This window comes from Excalfactoria chinensis, unplaced genomic scaffold (genome assembly GCF_039878825.1).
Source record: "Excalfactoria chinensis isolate bCotChi1 unplaced genomic scaffold, bCotChi1.hap2 Scaffold_84, whole genome shotgun sequence".
Lineage (NCBI taxonomy): Eukaryota > Metazoa > Chordata > Aves > Galliformes > Phasianidae > Excalfactoria > Excalfactoria chinensis.
In genome coordinates this window covers 547,108-566,120 of record NW_027315716.1, presented here as the reverse complement: position 1 = coordinate 566,120, position 19,013 = coordinate 547,108, and the positions used below count along the sequence as shown (strand labels likewise).

At 53.7% G+C, this 19,013-nt stretch overlaps 2 protein-coding genes across 6 annotated transcripts; one reads left to right on the top strand and one right to left on the bottom strand.

The window, feature by feature from the left end:
• Positions 1 to 2,303: 2,303 nt before the first annotated feature.
• Positions 2,304 to 9,728, bottom strand: LOC140265302 (uncharacterized). Of its 4 annotated transcripts, XM_072361220.1 has the most exons (6): positions 9,296 to 9,728; positions 8,504 to 8,602; positions 6,302 to 6,384; positions 5,984 to 6,110; positions 5,274 to 5,384; positions 2,304 to 5,168 (listed from the first exon to the last, which is right to left on the bottom strand). In XM_072361220.1, the coding sequence occupies exons 3-6, from the start codon at positions 6,323 to 6,325 to the stop codon at positions 2,992 to 2,994; spliced, it is 2,439 nt and encodes an 812-aa protein (XP_072217321.1). In that variant the 5' UTR covers positions 6,326 to 6,384; positions 8,504 to 8,602; positions 9,296 to 9,728; the 3' UTR covers positions 2,304 to 2,991. The 4 variants fall into 4 exon arrangements, with proteins under 4 accessions (XP_072217321.1, XP_072217319.1, XP_072217322.1 ...); XM_072361218.1 differs by having other exon boundaries at positions 8,504 to 9,728; XM_072361221.1 differs by having other exon boundaries at positions 2,304 to 5,165; positions 8,504 to 9,728.
• Positions 9,729 to 11,883: 2,155 nt separating this feature from the next.
• LOC140265319 (SUN domain-containing protein 2-like) lies at positions 11,884 to 18,362 on the top strand. 2 transcript variants are annotated; one of them, XM_072361240.1, is made up of 9 exons: positions 11,884 to 13,594; positions 13,808 to 13,869; positions 14,025 to 14,137; positions 14,784 to 14,903; positions 15,767 to 15,851; positions 16,050 to 16,150; positions 16,733 to 16,900; positions 17,659 to 17,745; positions 18,255 to 18,362. In XM_072361240.1, exons 1-9 carry the CDS (start codon positions 13,575 to 13,577, stop codon positions 18,360 to 18,362), a joined length of 864 nt encoding a protein of 287 aa, XP_072217341.1. In that variant the 5' UTR covers positions 11,884 to 13,574. The 2 variants fall into 2 exon arrangements, 1 of the variants encoding a protein (XP_072217341.1); XR_011906236.1 differs by lacking the exons at positions 16,050 to 16,150; positions 16,733 to 16,900; positions 17,659 to 17,745; positions 18,255 to 18,362 and having other exon boundaries at positions 11,884 to 13,869; positions 14,025 to 14,074; positions 14,502 to 15,813.
• Positions 18,363 to 19,013: the final 651 nt, after the last annotated feature.

Sequence of the window (19,013 nt, the reverse complement as noted above, 5' to 3'; positions counted from 1 at the left end):
AGGGAGAAAGAACCCGGGCAGTGTTAGAAGGAACTGTAACATCCAACCATCTGCAGTCAGGATACAAAGTACGGACATGGGGGGAGGTTGCCCACAAGTTAATGAACTGTGGGAGAAAATATGGGCTGGTGATTTCATTCACCAGTAAATCTGAGCCAAGGGGAGTGAGGCTTGCAGCAGTCAGCCTTGCCCCTGGGCTACCCAGCCCAAAGCTCAATGGGACTGGAAGGGTCTCATTGCCAGCAAGTACAGCTACGTGAAATATTGATCAAAAATGTCATTGTCTCTGGATAATGGGCTGGCAAAAGGAAGTTCCATGAGATTTGATGGAAGCTCAAGGAAAACTGATGCCTTCGCCCCCTCCCCCAGATGAGCGGGAGGTGGGTGGATGGCAATGAGGGGTGGAGGTATTAGAAAGCTCACAACAAAAGGAGAAGATCCTTGATTCAACACCTTCTGTCCCAAGGCCTCACTCTTGCCAGTTGCCCCTGTGAGTCCCCATCCAGTTGCTGATAAGCCAGAGAAACACTTCTCTCTCTGGCCAGCCTGTGTCAACTGACTCAGCTCCCCTGAGGCCAGCTTCCCTAACCTTAATGAAATCCCATAGCAAATATTCTTGGAAGGCAAAGGACACCCCGAAAAAGGAATGTAAAATCAACCCTCACTGGATCGTTCCCTACCCTTTGTTTGCTCTGTAATATTTTGTCACCACTCCTGCAGAACCACGGGCTGCTGTCTGACAAGTCGGTGTTGTGTGCTGTTGTAACTCAGACATTTGTACTTTGTGTCATCCCGTGTTTTATTCAACATAAATCCTCCGTGTACTTTATAGCTTCAACTGATGAACATTTAACTCCCCCTTGCCACCCATCCCTTTTCCCTTATGCTTACCTTTTGTTTTTCTTTCTTCTTCCCTCACCACCTGAGCGGCCATTTGTGCATCAATTTCAATCATCCTTTGAGCCACCGGGTGGTGCGAAAGACAAACCCGTTTTTCTTTGTGGTCTCCAATCTTGCTTGGTGAGGCCGTTCTAGTGATAAGAGTCTGACTGAATTACCTAGGGGGGTGAATGGTGGCTGTCACAGTGCCGCAGTGCCTCTGCTTGTCAATGCACAGATAAGCAGAAGCGGGACAAGCAGCCTTTTTCAGGGGTGCTGCTTGATGGAGCAGAGCACTGCAAAAGGCGACAATGCTTGTGCAGGACAACAGAGGCAACACTCCCTGCTGGCACATCTGTTGGGCCAGGAATGTCACACTAAGCTGAGAGAAAAGAAGAAGAAGAAAACCCACAGCAATGGGGGATAAAAGGCCGTCCCTAAACTGGGGTCTTTGCAGACAAACTCCCAAAGACAGCCTTGGCGGAGAAATCACCGAGGGGAAATCCTCTTGGAAGAACCCCCTGAGGCCGGCTTGCTGTGGAGCTTCCTGGCTGTGTACCTCTATTGGCCCACGGTGGTGACTCTCTCTTTTGCTCTCTACAGACTCCCTGCCCCATATTTCCTTCCTTCCCTTTCCCATCTCCCTAAACGGCCAGGACTTGTAATGAACTGGTCAGACCAACATTGGAACCGTTCTTTCTTAATCTCACGCCGGGTATCCATATATCAAAGAACCTTGCCTCTCTCCTATAAATTGGAGCAAGACAAAAGGGTAGTAATCACAAAGTTCTTCTTTCTTGCTCTACTTGCAAACTGGGACAAAATTCTCTGCTCAGAGGAGCTGGACTTCTGCCCCACTGCTTGACTTGCAACACATTGTACTTACCTGTACTCTTACAAGATGCCTCTTAACAAGTGACCAATGGACTACAGTGCCTAGGGCAAGTGATGCTGTTCCAGACACATTCCTTAGTTCCTTAAAGAATAATTAATTGGTATCATCCTCCTCACTGGGTGGCTTATAGTAGGCTCCCTCTTTACTTCCCTTGTCCCTTAATCCATGCCCAGAGACTCTCAACCACATCACTGCCGACCGTAAGCTCCATGCAGAGCTCACGTGGGACACAGAGGGCACCGTCGTCTGCTGGGTGGACACTTGTGTTGGTTGAACCGGACAGCTGCTCTGAGCAACCGATTAAAGGAAGAGCAGTAAAACCGATGTGTAGCACAGCTAGGGAGGATGATAGGGTTGTGTGGAAGAAATGCCTTCTCCAGAAGCAAGCAGTGGGCTGGAGAGGGCACCAAAACCAAACCCTGCTTGCACCTTTCCCTCTCCTCATTCCACACGCTGACATTTATTTTAAGAGCAAAAACAAGACTACAGAAAGCTCCAGAACAGCTCAGCTACTTTATTCACCCCCTTCCCTTTCCACTCAGAAAACCTCCAAGGGCCACGTTACTGCTCTGCTGACCCTTTTCTCAGCCTCATCAGTGCACTCAGAAATAACTGAGAGCAACACGTGCACACAGACACACAGCACAGCCCTGCACAACCGCTTCTCCATTAGGAAATGGCATCAAAAAGTGGCTGCTGGGAAGAGCAGAAGTGGAAAGCTGGCATGGTGAGAGAACTGCTTTGGGCAGCAAGGAAAGGCCAGCTGAAGCTCCTGGGTTAAGTCCCTTCTACAGATGGTGTCGGTGATGCCGTCTCCTTTGCAAACTATTCCTGAGTGGGGAGAAGCATTGGTCTCCCGCATCCCTGGGCTCTCCAGCATCCTGAGGGTCCCTCTGCTGGGGGTTTTCCCATGAGAAATGAGGCACCAGCCCTGAGAGAAAGTCTTCCTGCAGGAGACGTACTCCCAGGAGCTACCTGTCCTGTGGACTGCAATGTTTAATGAGGACTGAGCTCTGCATGAAGGTCTTCTGGGAGTGCAGAGGAGCTCTCTGCTCGGCACAAAGCCCTTCTCACACTCAAGGCTTCCTGCCATGTGAACTCACTGCTGCAGACATTCTGATACCGCAGCAGATGGGATTCTCTGAGGAAGAGAAAAGACAACTTCCCAGGCATCTCCCTGCATGCAGGCCTGGCCAAAATGTTCCACCAGACAGAAGCTATGGTCTCTCTCCTTTGTGCATACGCTGGTGCAGCTTCAATTCCCACCTCCTTTTGAAGCTCTTCCCACACTCCGGACACTGAAAGGGTTTCTCTCCTGTATGGATGCGCTGGTGGCGCTTCAAATCAGAACCGCTTTTGAAGCTCTTCCCACACTCTGGACACTCATAGGGTCTCTTTTTCGTGTGGATGCTCTGATGCAGCGTCAGCTCAGAACGCCTTTTAAAGCCCTTCCCACACTCAGGACACTTATATGGCCTCTCTCCTGTGTGGATGAGCTGGTGGTGCTTCAAAACAGAATTCCTTTTGAAGCTCTTCCCACATTCAGGACACTTATAGGGTCGCTCTCCTGTGTGGATGCGTTGGTGCATCTTCAGTTCACATCGCCTTTTGAAGCTCTTCCCACACTCAGGACACTTATATGGTTTCTCTGCTATATGGACCCACTGGTGGCGCTTCAAATCAGAAATGCCTTTGAAGCTCTTCTCACACTCAGAGCACTGATATGGTTTCACTCCTGTGTGGACGCGCTGGTGCATCTTCAGTTCATAGGTGCTTTTGAAGCTCTTCCCACACTCAGTGCACTTAAATGGTTTCTCTCCTGTGTGGATGCGCTGGTGAATGGTGAGGTGGGTTCTGCATTTGAAGCTCTTCCCACAGTCGGAGCACTTGCAGGGTCTCTCTCCTGCGTGGAACTGCTGGAGTTTTGTGAGGGTCCCCCCGCTCCTGCAGTTCTTCCCACACTCGGTACGCTTACATGGTCTCTCTCCTGTGTGGATCTGCTTGTGCATCTTCAGTACCCGCCTCCTTTTGAAGCTCTTCCCACACTCGGGACATTGAAAGGGTCTGTCTCCTGAGTGGACATTCTGGTGCAATTTCAATTCATAGCTGCTTTTGAAGCTCTTCTCACACGCAGGACACTTATAGGGTCGCTCTCCTGTGTGGACGCGCTGGTGCAGCTTCAATTCCCACCTCCTTTTGAAGCTCTTCCCACACTCAGGACACTGAAAGGGTTTCTCTCCTGTATGGATGCGCTGGTGGCGCTTCAAATCAGAGATGCCTTTGAAGCTCTTCCCACACTCAGGACACTGAAAGGGTTTCTCTACTGTATGGACGCGCTGGTGCAACTTCAATTCAGAGCTGCTTTTGAAGCTCTTCTCACACTCAGAGCACTGATATGGTTTCACTCCTGTGTGGACGCGCTGGTGCGGCTTCAATTCAGAGCTGCTTTTGAAGCTCTTCCCACACTCAGTGCACTTAAATGGTTTCTCTCCTGTGTGGACGCGATGGTGGATGGTGAGGCTGGAACTGTTTTTGAAGCTCTTCCCACACTCCGGACACTGAAAGGGTTTCTCTCCTGTATGGATGCGCTGGTGGTGCTTCAAATCAGAACCGCTTTTGAAGCTCTTCTCACACTCAGAGCACTGATATGGTTTCACTCCTGTGTGGACGCGCTGGTGTGACTTCAATTCAGAGCTGCTTTTGTAGCTCTTCCCACACTCAGTGCACTCAAATGGTCTCTCTCCTGTGTGGACGCGATGGTGGATGGTGAGGCTGGAACTGTTTTTGAAGCTCTTCCCACACTCAAGGCACTTATATGGTCGCTCTCCTGTGTGGACACGTTGGTGTCTTTTGAGTTTAGAACTATCTTTCAAGCTCTTCCCACACTCAGGGCACTCGTACAGTCTCTCTCTGCTGTGGATACGCTGGTGGGAAGCGAGGCTCCCACTGTCCATGAATTTCTTTCCACAATCAGAGCACTCGAAGGCTCTCTCTCCTGTGTACATGCACTGCTGCCCAGTGGGCCGGAGGCTCCATTTCTTGCTCTCTGCAGAATCAAAGATCTCGTATTGCCTCTTTGCTGAGTGCGTGCACTGCTGGTTAGTGATGCTGGAATCCATTTTAAAGCTTTTCTCACACTCAGCGCACGGATTCTGCTTTTTCATCCGGCACGCATCCTCGCTCCTGGTTTCCTCAGGCTGCTTTGGACCTACGCTGAAGTCCACTGTGTTCCTCAATGTCATTCCCAGGGGTTTCTTGATGTGCTCACCCTGACCTTGCTGCAGGCCTTCCTGGGCATCCCTTCTGATTTCTTCCACAGAGATGCGACCCCGCTGTATTTCTGCTACGCGACTTCTCTGCAGCACCTCCTCTGTATTTTTGATCCCATCGGCTGCTGGATGGCAGAGGAAATGCAGCAATAGCACACGGTGCCCAAAATAAGACACAGGCAGAGAAGGCTCTTACAGCCCCAGCGTTCCCCTTCCCTCCACCACCTCACCTGGGATGAGGTCTCCTGGCACGGCCTCAGGGCTACGCACATCTGGGATCCAGGGCTCTTCCCCTGCTTCAAGCAGGGAGATCAACACGGGTTTGGGGGCTGGAAGTGGAGCTTCAGGGAGAGAGAAACAGGGAACAAGAGAGCATTAACCTCATGCTGGCACAGTGCCTGTTCAACAGCTCCACTGTGTGTCCCTCCCCAGGGAGAAACCACCGTTTGGGCCTGAATGACACCGCGCCTACAGCTTCCCTTGGAGCAAAGAATGCTTTGACATCTCTGAACATTGTGAAGGGATATTTGTTCTTTCAAATTAACTTGACAACAGCTTATTTATTTTCTTACAATCTACCACTGGTCCAGGCATCAAAATGTTGATGGCAATTGCATGGAAAATCCTCAGTTCCGTAGCAGTAACCAGGGAGTCATCTGTGAGCTGGAGCTGGTGGCACCATGCAACACACAACACAGGGGCTGGTTTTCTCCCCCTGGCTGATGCCTGCTTGCCAGCACTGACTCTGCGGCTTTGATCAGAGTGCCGTGCATACTAATCCCTTCTGAAACTCACGCTTCTCAGTATCTCCTTTCCTGCTGGCACTGTGGTGTTAGTCAATATGTAGCTGCATGGCGATTATTCAAGGCCCGGCTTGCAGAGGCTCATTCTGCACAGCCAAAGGTGCCCTAACGAGGAGGAAAGGCAGCCAAGCTCTCACCCAGCGAGGCCACGCACTGGTACGTCTCCAGCATCACGTCCCGGTAGAGCGCTCGCTGCGCAGGGTCCAGCAGCGCCCACTCCTCCCTGCTGAAATACACGGCCACCTCCGCAAAGCTCACAGGCTCCTGCAAGCAAAGAGGCTCCTTGCTGGGAACAGCCAAGGCCCAGGCAAGCAGCTCGCACAGGACACAACCTCCCATCCCAGCTGCATCTCTGTCCCCAGCACACACATACGCTGGCTGAGGGCACCTCCCTCTTCCCCTTCATTCACATCCCTGGCCCCTTGGCCTCTCCGGCCTGCTTCCTCACCCCCTACCTCAGCTGGATGTGCTGCGGCCATTTGCTGCTCTCCTGCAGGCTGGGATGATCACGGCTGGAAGGCAGAAGTTGAACTGGAGCCTGCAGGGAGAAGAGAAATGGCAGGGGAGCTGTGAGGGAATGCAGCAGTCCCAGTCCCAGCTCAGCCCTTCTGCAGGGCACTGCCTGGCCTTGCAGAGGAAGACAATGAGCTGCAGCACTGGAAACAGTCTGGCTCAAAGAGATGAACCGTCACAAAGCTGTCTCAAACTGGTAGGCTGAAACAACTGGTAGCTGACACTTGGTTCAACAGCTGAGACTGAGCCGGGGACTTAAGACAAAGCACAGCAAGCAGGCAGTCATCGTACCCCAAAACGGGGAGCAGCCCAAGTGCCCCTCCAGCTCTGCAGGACCTGCCCTCCAGCAGGGCTGTCTCCGCAGCTCACACCTGCACTGAGATCCCTTGCAGCTTGACATCAAGACTCCTTCTCAGTGCAGATCTTCCGTAAGACACCCGTGGTTACTTTGGAGCTTTCATGTGTTCTCTAAGGTTCTGTCTTAGAGGGACCGTGCACGTATGATTCCTTCCACACAATGCCTTGACCAAGCTTGGGACTAGGAAAGGATCCAGCCACATCCTAGCTCCTTACCTCTGTGGTCTGAAGCCATGAGAAAGGAAGGGGAACTACTCTGAGCCTCGTGACTCAATGGGAGGGCCTCCAGTAGGTGTGTGTGTAACCCTACCCTCCATGCAGTAAATAACCAAGTGTATCCAGCCACCTCCGATCCTGTTGAGTCACCGTTAAATCTCTACACCATATCCGTATTATATCAACAAATATCGTCCTGCTTCTCCCTTAGGAGAGTTATGCTGCGTTTGGATCCACCTGTGACCAACGGGCAAAGTCTGCAGGGTAGCAAGAAGGGAAACAAACCGATGACAAGAGACATGAAGCGCATCCCAAATTCTTCTGTGAATGTTCTCGTGGCAACTGCTGTAGTTGAGCAGCAAGCAGAGGTCACAGGGAGCAGTAAAAGGACACAAAAGGGGAAAGGGGTTATCAGCATTGTGTCAGGTTTGGAAGTGACATATGAAGCAAAGGAGAACTGCACCGGTCCTCCCAGAATCAAAAGCGACTGATAATCCACAATATTTCTGCTGCGCTACGCGGTGAAGTTGTGCCGGAGTCGCCTACAATCCTTTAGGACACACATCCTCCACCTCTATGGTTTGGCTCCAAACAGATGTGAAATTGCACTAATAGCACTAATTAACGGCACTGCCTCTGTACTGTTAAGGCAAACAGAGGCAGCAGAATGACGGCTTATTTTCTACCTTAGCTGCAGCTAAGGAAACTGAACAGTGATAGACGAGGAATGGGAAAGGGGAGTTTGATTGGAGGTCTGAGTGGTGAAGGAAGTTGAGGACATACAACAAGGACAGCCTGTGCCAACTGGGGAATCTTTGGATTGCCTGCAAGCACTCCTAAAGGGGACGGCTACCCAGGAAAGAGTAGCAGAAATACTGTTAGAAAACGGTACGGCCATCCAACCATCCAGCAGGAGGTGCAGAACAGCACCTGGTTCATGGCAGAGCACCGTGAATGCAGCCCCCAACACACAAACACAGCGAGCCTCAGCGCAGATGGCAGCTGCCTCTACAGATCAGTGAGGGGAACACCTGGTGGCAAACGGATTCAATCCTCTGGCAGATGTCTGTATATCCTCTCAGGAATGGAAGCAGCCTTGGGCTTGATGAAATCAACCCAGCCCTCAAAAAAGGGTTGGGAAAATACTTTGTGAAGGCGACTGATGGCGTTCTCTAAACCACCTCCTGCTGATGTTACCTAAAATAAAAGTGATGATGACTCACATTCCTCGGGTAAGAAAACGGCGAGGAGTCAGCTGGATGGCACACACTTCTCAAATCAATAGGACGGCTTACTTAAACACGTAAATAAATCAACAAAACATCTGAACCATAAGGCAACTTATCGAATAGTAGCAGTGCTAAACAGAACAATTAAGGCAGTAAACAGCCACGTGGTTACAACAGCCTTGTTAAGCCGCTGTTAGAGCACTCCGTGATTCCTGCATGGTATCAATAAATACATTCCTCCCTCTCTCTCCAGCTGAGCACGCAGACTGCGCTCACTGCCAGGGGACGCTCTCAGCAGCGCGTGCCCTTTGCAGAAGGCAGCCTGGGCTGTGCTTTACTCACCTGCTGCTGCTCGGCCGTGCTCTCAACGCGTGCTCCATTCAGCCCGCAGGCTGCCAGCTTCTCATCGCCTGTTCGTTCCAGAGCCCAGTGCCGGAGCTGCTGCAGATGCTGAACGTGCTCAGGGCCCGCAGCTGTGCGCTCAAGGCATCTGCAGCTGCCGGGACAGCCTGAACAAAAGCCTTGCGAGGGGTTTGCACAACCCCGGCTGAGCCATCAGGCAAGCGCTCAGCAAACAAAAGGCAACGCCATTGCAAGGGTCGCTAGAGGCACATGTTGCCCGCAGGGAAGCTGGGGACTGCCGGGGAGGAGGAGCAGGGGGAGGGCAAATTCTCTCCTTTTAGGCTTGGCATGAAGACACTCCAAAGGAGGCATCGTGGAGTTTAAAGCTTGCATCAAGCCACGCGTGCAGAGCTGCAGAGCGAGGCCGTCTCGCGTCTCCCGTGGCCCAGAGGAAGAACTGCAGCCCCAGCTGCGCTGTGTTACAGAGATCCAACCGGGCAGCAGAGCACGCTGACCTCCTCTGCTCCCTTCCTCACCGTCCCAGCTCCGAGCCCGTTCCCGTGCCACTCGGAGCTCAGCCCGGGCTGCATAAACTGCTCCCCTGGTTGCAGCTCGTCCGGGCCAGCAAACCTGCTGCGCTGAGTGGGAGCTGGAGCCGGGACCAGGGTCCCGCCTGGGGTACGGCAGTGCGGGTTCCGCCCCGTCCGCTGCCGCTCCCCGCTGCTCTCCCGGCGCTGCTGGCAGGGGGCAGGAAGCGTGCGCTGCTCTGCACGAGCCACGAAGGGCACCTACCTTGGGTGCGGAGCAGGCTGCTCCCAGCTCTGGTGCAGGTAGCCAGGCTCCTCGGAGTCGCGGAGAGCAGAGGATGCCGAGCGCCCTCAGCCCGGAGCTGGCCGCAGGACGGCCTTGGTGCACCTCCTGCCACCGCGGGGCTGCCCGGATGCCTTCCAGCCAGGCTCTCGCCTCTTCCGCACAGGCTCAGGAAGGCAGGAATTGCCACAGCGAGCACGTCCCGAGCCGGCTGCCAGGCAGTTTCACAGCTCGTTCTCATGGCACATCCGCACCCGGGGGAGCGATGGGGGCTGTGTTTAGTGACGCTAATGAAGCATCGCTTTCTGCCGGCTCTCTTTGCTTCCTTCGGTGGGGACATTCGCACACCCTTGTTGTCACGCATCCCTCCCTTGCTGTCCTGGCGTTCCTTTCATTCCTCTCACCCACCAGCAAAACGGCGCTGAGGGGAGTCTATATTCCGCCTGGGTCTCGATTTGAACAAAGGATCGGTTCTGCATTGATACGATTCTTATCTCTCGTATACATTGCTGCCATTCTCGGTTATCTGCTCAGGTTATTGCTGGGCTCTGGGCTGTTGTTGGGAAGAAAGTCAGCAGCCTTTTCTGTTATTCTTTGGTTATTTTCTAGCAGCTTATATTCCCCGGCAATGTGTAGTTTGCAGTGCCGGCAGCTTCTTAGTTTCCCTGGTTGACAACACGGTTTCCACGTGTAACACGATTACATGTAATCATTCACATGATTACACTGTTGATTTCTACAAGTTTTGCTTTCTCTTTCAGGCGTTGTCTTATAGAAGCCTTCCTCTTCATCACTTCATTACCCACCTCCTCTAATATCATCGTTTGATCTCCCTTAAGGGGCGGGGGCCCTTTAAAGGTGAGGGGGCTCCTTTAAGGGGTGGGGGTCTCTTTTAAGAGGGGGGGTCTCCTTTAAAGGGGGGTCTTTGGGTTCGGGGGGGATCTCCTTTAAGGGGTGGGGAGCCCTTTAAGAGGGGGGGCCCTTAGGGGGTGGGGAGGTGCTCCATTAAAGATGGTGTTTGTTTTAATAATGCTGCCTCAATTAATCTCAGTCCCCCTTACACATGGGACAATACAGCACCCTATGGCCACCAGGGCTCCTGCTACTGTAATCAAGTAAATAAATATGGATATAATCATCCCTTTCCATTTACCAAGCCAAGAGTCCAACCATCCAGTGATAGAGGTATCCCTGAATGATCTGCCAATTCATTGGCAAAAGGGTAGTAAGCCCCCGCAGTGCCCCAGTTATTGAGCCATTGGGAGATGAGCTATTGGGGATGGAGGTGCAACAGTGGGTCCCCAACATTACACACACACACACCCCTTTTCAGCTAGCATCGTATTGTTGGAAATATCCTCCATGATTTTTGTTCAGGACGGTATCTCTGATCAAAGCAGTTTTTATTCGCGATTGCAATGGCGGGCGCCCTGATAGCAGAAGCGAACCTACAGACACGATGTGACAGCTTTTATACCTTGTCTCCCATCTGCTTTCCCCTCCCCTTTCCCCTTTGGTTGGCTATTCCAGGTTACAGTTTTACCCGAGGTTTGCATTTGTTCATTACATAATTACGTTCTGAAATGTGTTAGTTCACGTTGCGCTGGTCAGTCGCCATCCTGCTGCTTTTGTTTCCAAGATATCTCGGTACTCTTATCGTCCTGATATGTTGATTCCCTTCAAAGCTTCTTCCATTCTGTCCCATAGGCTTTTGTTAAACAAAGAGCTCGGAGGGTTCCAGTCCTTCCCGATATCTCTTCAGGCACATCCTTAGGTATGTCACCACTTGTATATTTTTGACAACAAACCATTAGAACATACACTGTTGCTGGTTTATACAGGTCTATTGTGAATTATTTGAACTTCTCCTCTTTGGATCCTTTACTATTCAGGTCTTATTTGTCCAGCACCAAAAATCAGTAGTTCTATTTCAGACAGCTGGACAGACAGGAGCTGCAGTCTTTGTACCCATGACTTCTACCTAATAACTACAAATCGCTTCACTGATATCATGAGACCTTGAAATAAAATATTCTTATTCTAAATGCAGAAACAACGTTTGATTCCCACAATTCCCCCTTTTCTTCTTTATGCACTGTTGATTTCTGCAAGTTTTGCTTTCTCTTTAAGGGCGTTATCTTGTAGGCCTCTTCCTCTTCATCACTTCATTACCCATCTCCTCTAATAGCATCATTTGATCTGAGTACGGTGGTGGTTCCGCTGGTGTTTGTTTTAATAATGCTGCTGAACAGTGAAGCAAGAAGCAGAGGCTCTGTTGGAATTTAGAATAAAGGGGGGCTGAAGGGGGATAGTTAAATTTAGTTTGTAGGTGGGAAAAGGAACGATCTAGTTAGTTAGAATAACAAGGAATGGAGACAGTGCCTCTGGGGGAGGAATTTCCTCTACCCACCCACCTCAGTTTCCACTCTTGGAGTTGAAAGCCATTCCCACTCGTCTTATCACTGTCTGCCAATGCCAAGTGACATGCAAGGTCTGGTAGTGGGTCAGGTAATGACACGACAACAGCACACGGACAACTGTGCTATAATTGTCAGTTTATTGGTAAATAAATTAGTGTGGAGCCTGGAAAACTCTGGTTGATGACAGCAGTGGTTCTGTGGATGTCAGATGGTGCCCCAAACCAACTCATTGGGGTGCTCCCACCTCCTGATGGATGGTGGAGAGGAGCGAGAGGGCAGAGGTGGTGCTGGGGAGGGCTGGGGGCTGCCGGGCCTGATCTGTTTCCCCCTGGCAGTGGTTTTCCAGGTGTCTGATGCCCCTAAGCTGACACGGTGGGGGGGCCGCTCCTACCTCCTAAAGGATGGTGGTAGGGGAGGGTGAGGGCTGTGGGGGGGCTGGGGGTGACCAGGCCTGTCGTGCTGGAGGGGCTGCTGCCATCTCTTGAATGATGGTGTAGGGAAGTGTGGAGGTGTTGCTGGGGGGGCTGGGGGCTGCTGGGTCTGGTCTGTTTCCCCCTGGCAGTGGTTCTCCATGTGTCTGATGATGATCCTGAGCTGACACCCTGGGGGGGCTGCTCCCACCTCCTAAAGGTAATGGTGGAGAGGAGCGGGAGGGCAGTGGGGGTGACTGAGGGGGCCACTCCTATCCCCTGAAGGATCGTGGAGGGGAATGGGAGGGTGGTGACGGTGCCTGGGGAGGTGGGGGGCTGCTGGGCTGGTTGTGCTTCCCCCAGGCAGTGGTTGTCGGTCTCTTGGACAGTTTCCCCACGTCTGCACTCTGCGTCCCCTGATGGATGGTGGGGGGGAGGAAGAGGGCAGAGGTGGTGCTGGGGGGGGGGCTGGGGGCTGCCGGGCCTCTCAGTCTTCCCCAAGGCAGCAGTTGTCCGGGTGCTGGGTGATGCGCCGGAGCTGACACCCTGAGCGGACCGTTCCCGCCCCCTGGAGGACGGCGGTGGGGGCGGGGGGTCGGCGTTGATGCCCGTTGGGACCGGGGGCTGCTGGGCTTGTCAGAGATCCCATGGACCAGAGGAACTCAGGTTCAATTAGATTGTATTCTATTGTGTAATCTTGCATCCCGACATCGTAGTTAGTAAAGTAAGTCTTCCTCCTTAGATCGTTGCCGCTGCTCTGTTTGTTTCCTTAGCCCAGCTCCCATCTCACTACCCCTTTCCCTTCCCATTTTGAGGGGCCAGGGAGCCCAAAGTCCTACTACCCCCCTGTCATGGACATAGATTGATCCAGATAACAGGTTGCCCAAGGAGGCTGTGGGTGTCCCATCCCTGCAGGCATTCAAGGCCAGGCTGGATGTGGCTCTGGGCAGCCTGGGCTGCTGGTTGGTGACCCTGCACATAGCAGGGGGTTGGAACTGGATGATCATTATGTTCCTTTTCAACCCAGGCCATTCTATGAGTCTGTGACTCTCACAGCCCCCACCAGAAGCACACAGCCTGTCCATGCCCAGGATGGGAGTAGCTGTGCAATGGCACAGACATAGTTACCAGGGCATCCAAAGGAGCTCCTCTGAGCTATTCCTGGGTATTCCAGCCTTGGGCTGGGGGCAAACCCACGGGGTCTGTCCCTCCTGGGCACACCCTGTGAGCTCATAGAAGGCGTCACTCGGCCTTGGCAGCTGTCAGCCATTATGACATCGGAACCTGCCGTCCTACTGAGCCACGCTGCAGAGCTGTGCAGCACTGCAGTCCCGTGAGGAGTGCAGAGCAGGCGAGTGGAGAAGAGGTGCTTGTGTCCTGGGAGGAGAGCAAGCCATTCTCTGTGTCTGTTAGAGGAGTGAAGGTGCCAAAATGCCAGCCCAGCTGGGCAGGTGGGTGCAGCAGGGCCCAGAATGAGGGGAGGGGAAGCCCTGTGCTGTGTGTTAGTGCTGTGGCACTAACCAGCTCTTGCTAAAGGGCCCCCCCTGGACTCACATCTCTGCTGGGCAGAGGAACCCATGGCAGCCGTCTGCTAAAGGGATCCCAGGAGACCGTGTGTGTCCCTGTGCAGGGCCGTGATAACCACCATCTGATCTCTCCCTTAGGCAATGTGTTGCCCAAGAGAGGGGAAGGAGGACTCCCGTCCTGCCTCTAGCGGTCCTTTCCGGTGAGTGTTTCCCACCCAAAGCCATCCCAGCACAGACGGGGAGCGGGACTGTCCCACATGGCGTGTCCTCGCTGGGTTGGGAGGAGGGAAATGGGCTGCAGGGCTCAGAGCAGCCTGGCAAGCTAATGGTCTCTCCTGACCGATGTCCCCCACAGCTGGAGCCTTCCTTTGGATACTGTATGCTTGGAGCAATAACGCCCTGCAGGTCAGTGCTACCTGTGCGGCAGAGACCAAAGCTCTGCCCTTCTGCCTCCGTGGGGACAGTTTGGCCATGGGCTGCTGAGACGGAGCCAGGCTGGGGGCTGCCTTGGCAGCAGGGCGGGCTTTGGGGTGGCAGCATCTTCCCAGCGCCCAGCACAGAGCTCGGGCTGAAGGCAACAGCGCATGGGAAGAAGGAGCCTTTGGGCCATCTGTGGCACTGGGGAGTCTGGAGGGGATGGGAAAGCAAAGGGAGAAGCAGCAGATGCTCTGCAGCAATGGAGGGCTGAAGAGACCCACTTTGGGCCGCGGTCCTCTGCAAAGTGCTGGGAAGCAGCAGGAAATTCTGCCATCGTTTCCCTGGGAAGCTCCTTTGGAAGCTCTGGCCGTGCTCCTTCCATGGCTTCCTCCCATCCAATGCCTTTCTCTTCCAGGTGGTGTCTGCAGGACCTGGGCAGGAGCTCCTGTCTATGGGGTAAGGACACTTCCTTGCCACTCACCTGGCTCTGTAGGGTGGCCTCAGCTGGCTGTGTGCTCTATGCACGCCTTCGCCTCGTGCCCAGGGCTCCAGCCTTTCCCATCTGTACGGTGAAGGCAGCCCTTGGCAAAGCCAAGGAACTAAAAGGGCTGGGGGATAAGGAAGGGCACAACCCATTGGAATCCTTCAACTCGTGGCACTGGAACATGGACCTGCGGGGTGGACATGGCTGAACAAGACTTGCTTTGCCTTTGCCTTCAGGAACCCACTGGTTCAGCTGTCGGCCAGGAAGGAGCTCATTGCTGAGTCACTCTCTGATGTCCTGGAAGAGAACGGGATCCACGGACTCAAGAGAGAGGTAATGGCACTGCTGCCTCCTCTTTCCTTTCAGCCTTTTACAAGGACAGCTCTGTGCTCTGGCTGCCTGCCCCACACCTGGCTATGGGGCTCAGCCTCCCCAGCATCTTGGAGCTGCTCTGCTCCCCTCCCTGAGAGCTGCTGCTGGTAAAGCTGGGATCAGGGTGCTCTGTGCAGAGCTCTGCATTCCCCCATGGCCGAGCCCCAGGTCAGGGGTTCTATGTGTCTCTATGGCTCACTATGGAGTCTTCATAGGGTCCCCATGGGTCTTTATGGGATATGTATGTATTCTCTATGGGTCTCTACGTGTCTCTGTGGGTCTCAATGTGTCTCTGTGGGTCTCGACGGCTCCCTATGGGGTCTGTATGGATCTCGATGTCCCCCTATGGGTTTCTGTAGGTCTCTATGTGTCTCCATGGGTCCCTATGTGAATTCATAGGGCCCCTATGGGTCTTTATGGGGTCTCTGGGTCTCTATGCGTTTCTATGGGGCTGAGCCGGGCACCTGCTGGGCTTGGCTTGGAGGCTGGACGTGGCCCCTTCCAAGAGACTTGTGTGTCAGGTTCTAAGCTGGAAGGGCCATTCTGCACGCCAGCTGCAACTGCAGCTCTGCAGGGCCTGGCTGGCTCAGGGCACGATCTGACTGCTTGTCCAGGCTGTTGTGCAGCGGACACAAGGCTGGCAACAAGGGGATCAGGCAGAGCCCAAAGTCCATCTTTGCTGTGTCTCTGGAGTGCAGTGGCTCATCAGGGCACACCTGGAAAGACACGGAGCCTTCCCTTAGCTCTTGGGTAGGACTCCCTGCTCACACCCACCTCCTGTCTTTGTGCTCACTGCTGTCTCTCCATTCCCTATTTGTCGCCAGGAAATTCTGCAGCTGACACGGCAGGTGATTGAGACAGCCATGGGAAACAGCAACTGGATGCCCAACTGGGCTCTGAAATCCTTGGGTATGTAGACAGCTTCGCTACCCTACCAATTGCTTTGATACCAATCAGTGCTTCAGGCCGGGACTCAGCTGTTCCCATACACACAGTGGGAGGGATTCTGCACCCCAGAGCCCCGCCAAGAGCTTTGGGCAATGAGCATTCAGTCCTTCAGCTCGTCTCTGGGCCGTCCCAGTGCACGTCTGTCCATCTTTATTTCAGGTGCCACTGTTGATGCGGAGAGGACAACCAAGAGTTATGGTGGGAAAGGCTGGCTTTCTCCCCTCTTTTCCTCCGCGAAGCCCCCAGAGACCCTCTTGCAGGTAAGGCAGGAGAAGTGGTGACTGTGGGCTTCCCCCCCTTGCTTCCCCCCGCTCTTCCCACAGACACCCCATAGAGCCCCATAAGGGCCCCCCTCCGTCCCCCAGTTCTTCCTTCCCCCAGTCCTTCCTTCCCCCAATCCTTCCCCCCCAGTCCCCCGCTTCCTCCCACCATCCTCCCACCATCCTCTCCCCTTTCTTCCCCCAATCCTTCCCCCTTCCTTTCCCCCCCATCCTTTCCCCATTTTCCTTCCCATCCTCCCCCCAGTCCTTTCCCCCTCCATCCTCACCCCATTCTGGCTGCACATCACTTTCCTTTGGCCCAGCATTGCTGCTCAGCCCACACTCTTCCCATCACTGACACCAGCGTTGGGGGGTGCTGGGCTGACAGATGCTGGGAGGGCTGCCCTGCCACCTCTGTGCAAGCAGAGAAAGGCAATTGAGCCCAGAGCTGTTGTCCAACCCTTTGCATCTTGCCCTCCTGTCCTTTGAGTAGCATTCCATGATGGGCAGCCTCATAGCAGACAAGGTCTGTGCTCCTTGCCCACCATCCTTTGCCTGATGGACGCGTCTCTCTCCTTTCAGCCCGATGTTTCTGCTGGCAACTGCTGGGCTTTCCAAGGCTCTCGGGGCCACGCAGTCATCCAGCTGCCGGAGAACATCTGGCCCACGGCTGTCACCATGTGGCACGTCTCCAAGGCGGTCTCTCCCTCTGGGGATGTCAGCAGCGCCCCCCGAGACTTTGCCATCTTGGTAAGGCTCTGCCTGCTGCTGCTAATGGAGTGTCCCGAGGAAACAGCTTTGCCACTGAGTCCCATAAGAACCCATAGAACCCCTATAGAGCTCATAGAGCCCCATAAGAGCCCATAGAAACCCTATAGAGCCCCAAAGACACCTAAAAGAACATCATAACCACAACATAAGACCCCATAGAGCTGCAGAAGAGCTCATAGGGAACCAAAGAGCTTCATGGTGCCCCATAGAGCCCCATAAGACCCCATAGAACTCCTATAGAGCCCCAGAGACAACAAGCAGAGCACCATAACCACAACAAAAGACCATAGAGAGCCCCCACAGACACCCCATAGAGTCCCATAATGCCTGTAAGACCACATAGAGTCACACAAGGGCTCATAGAGAACCAAAGATCCTCATGGTGCCCCACAGACACCCACCAGAGCCCCGTAACTGCCCCAAAGAGCCTTGTAAGACTCCATAGAGCTGCACAAGAGCTCATAAAGAACCGTAGAGCCTTATGGTGCCCACAGACACCCCATAGAGCCCCATAAGGACCCCACAGACACCTAACAGAGCCCCATAACTGCCACATAGAGCCCTGTAAGACCCCATAGAGCCACACAAGAGCTCACAGAGCACCACAGAGACACACGGTGCCCCACAGACACCCATCAGAGCCCAGCAGAGGGAGGGTTGGAAGGGCTCCCACCTTTGGTGTGTTCTTTATGGCATGGCCTGCCTCAGTGTGACCGCCATCATCTCTTGTCTTTCAGGGAGTGGATGAGAACGAAAACGAAACTCTCCTGGGGTCATTCATTTATGACGTGGACGGAGAGATCGCCCAGACCTTCCATGTTCAGGTATGGCAAGTGCAAGGGGGGAGGGCCGGGCTGCCTGCAAGGCACGGGAAGAAAGAGGTTTCCTGCCCACCCTCTGCTTTCCAACATGGCCGACTCCGGCTGGGTCCCTTTTGGAAGCCTTTGGAAGCACTTTGTGTGCTGTGGCTCTTCCCATGCCCATAACGAAGCCTCTCCTCTGCTACTGCTTCACTTATATAGTGAGACCTTGAAAGAAAAGAATCTTATCTTGTTCTAAATGCAGAAACAACATTTGATTCCCACACTGATAAGATGGGTGATAACAAGAGGGGGGGGTCTGCATGCTAAACAACTGTTGAATATGGATCCGAATTCCAGGAAATCATTGACTATCTATTAGGTTTACCTATATCTATGGGGAGAACAGTGGTATCTATGGGGCACTATGAGATCTATGGGAAGCTGTGGGATCTATGGGGTGAACAGTGGGATCTATGGGGCACTACGGGGCTCTGGTCCCATAACGAAGCCTCTCCTCTTTGTATTGGCAGGAGGAGCCCCTTCAAGCCTATCAAAGGATCAAAGTGGAAGTGCAGAGCAACTGGGGGAACATGGAATACACCTGCGTGTACCGGGTGGAAATCCATGGGAACCCCTAAAACCCCCTAAAAAAACCCCTAAAAACCCCTAAAAAACCCCTAACCCCCCTCCCCCCCCCAAAAAAACAAAAACAAACAAAAAAAACTAATAAACCCTAAAAACCCCTAAACTCTGATGTCTACCAGAGGGTTTTAATTAGGGATTGATCATTCAATGAAGAGATGCTGATAACTTTCTGCCCAGCTCGAGGCTGGTTGGGGGGAGGGAGAAGCTGCGGGGCTGAGTTGGGTGGGTGTTTGGGGGAGGCACTGGGGAGGGGGCCGGGGCTAAGGGGGTGGGGGCTGCGGGCCGCTCTGTGTTGGCCCCATGCCACCTCTGCGGTGCTCAGGGCCTCTGCTTGGTGTGGGGAGCTGCGCTGCATTCCACCCCTCCTTCCCCCCAATCCAGGGTACCTCACTGCCTCCCTTTCCACCCTCCCAACACTTCACCTACAACATCCCCCGCCCCGTCCCTCCTTATCTCTCTCTCTGACCTCCAGGGTCACACTGTCCCCCCTGGTCCCCCTCCCATCTGACCTTCAGAGCCCCCGCACTCCAGTTCCCCTATTCTGATTCCTACAGCCCTCTTGGACTCCCCCCCACCTCAGTTCCCTACCCCCATTCTGACCCCCAGGGTCCCTTCCCCAACCCCACCCCATCCCACCCTTCCTA

Excerpts from the sequence above, each read along its gene's own strand:
- LOC140265302 (XM_072361218.1), bottom strand. The coding sequence starts at position 6,325 with ATGGCCGCAGCACATCCAGCTGAG. Across the intron at positions 6,111-6,301 it reads CCGCAGCACATCCAGCTGAG|GAGCCTGTGAGCTTTGCGGA; the intron begins GTAGGGGGTGAG and ends CTTTGCTTGCAG. Across the intron at positions 5,385-5,983 it reads CCAGTGCGTGGCCTCGCTGG|CTCCACTTCCAGCCCCCAAA; the intron begins GTGAGAGCTTGG and ends CTCTCCCTGAAG.
- LOC140265319 (XM_072361240.1), top strand. The coding sequence starts at position 13,575 with ATGCCAGCCCAGCTGGGCAG. Across the intron at positions 13,595-13,807 it reads ATGCCAGCCCAGCTGGGCAG|GCAATGTGTTGCCCAAGAGA; the intron begins GTGGGTGCAGCA and ends TCTCTCCCTTAG. Across the intron at positions 14,904-15,766 it reads TCCACGGACTCAAGAGAGAG|GAAATTCTGCAGCTGACACG; the intron begins GTAATGGCACTG and ends ATTTGTCGCCAG.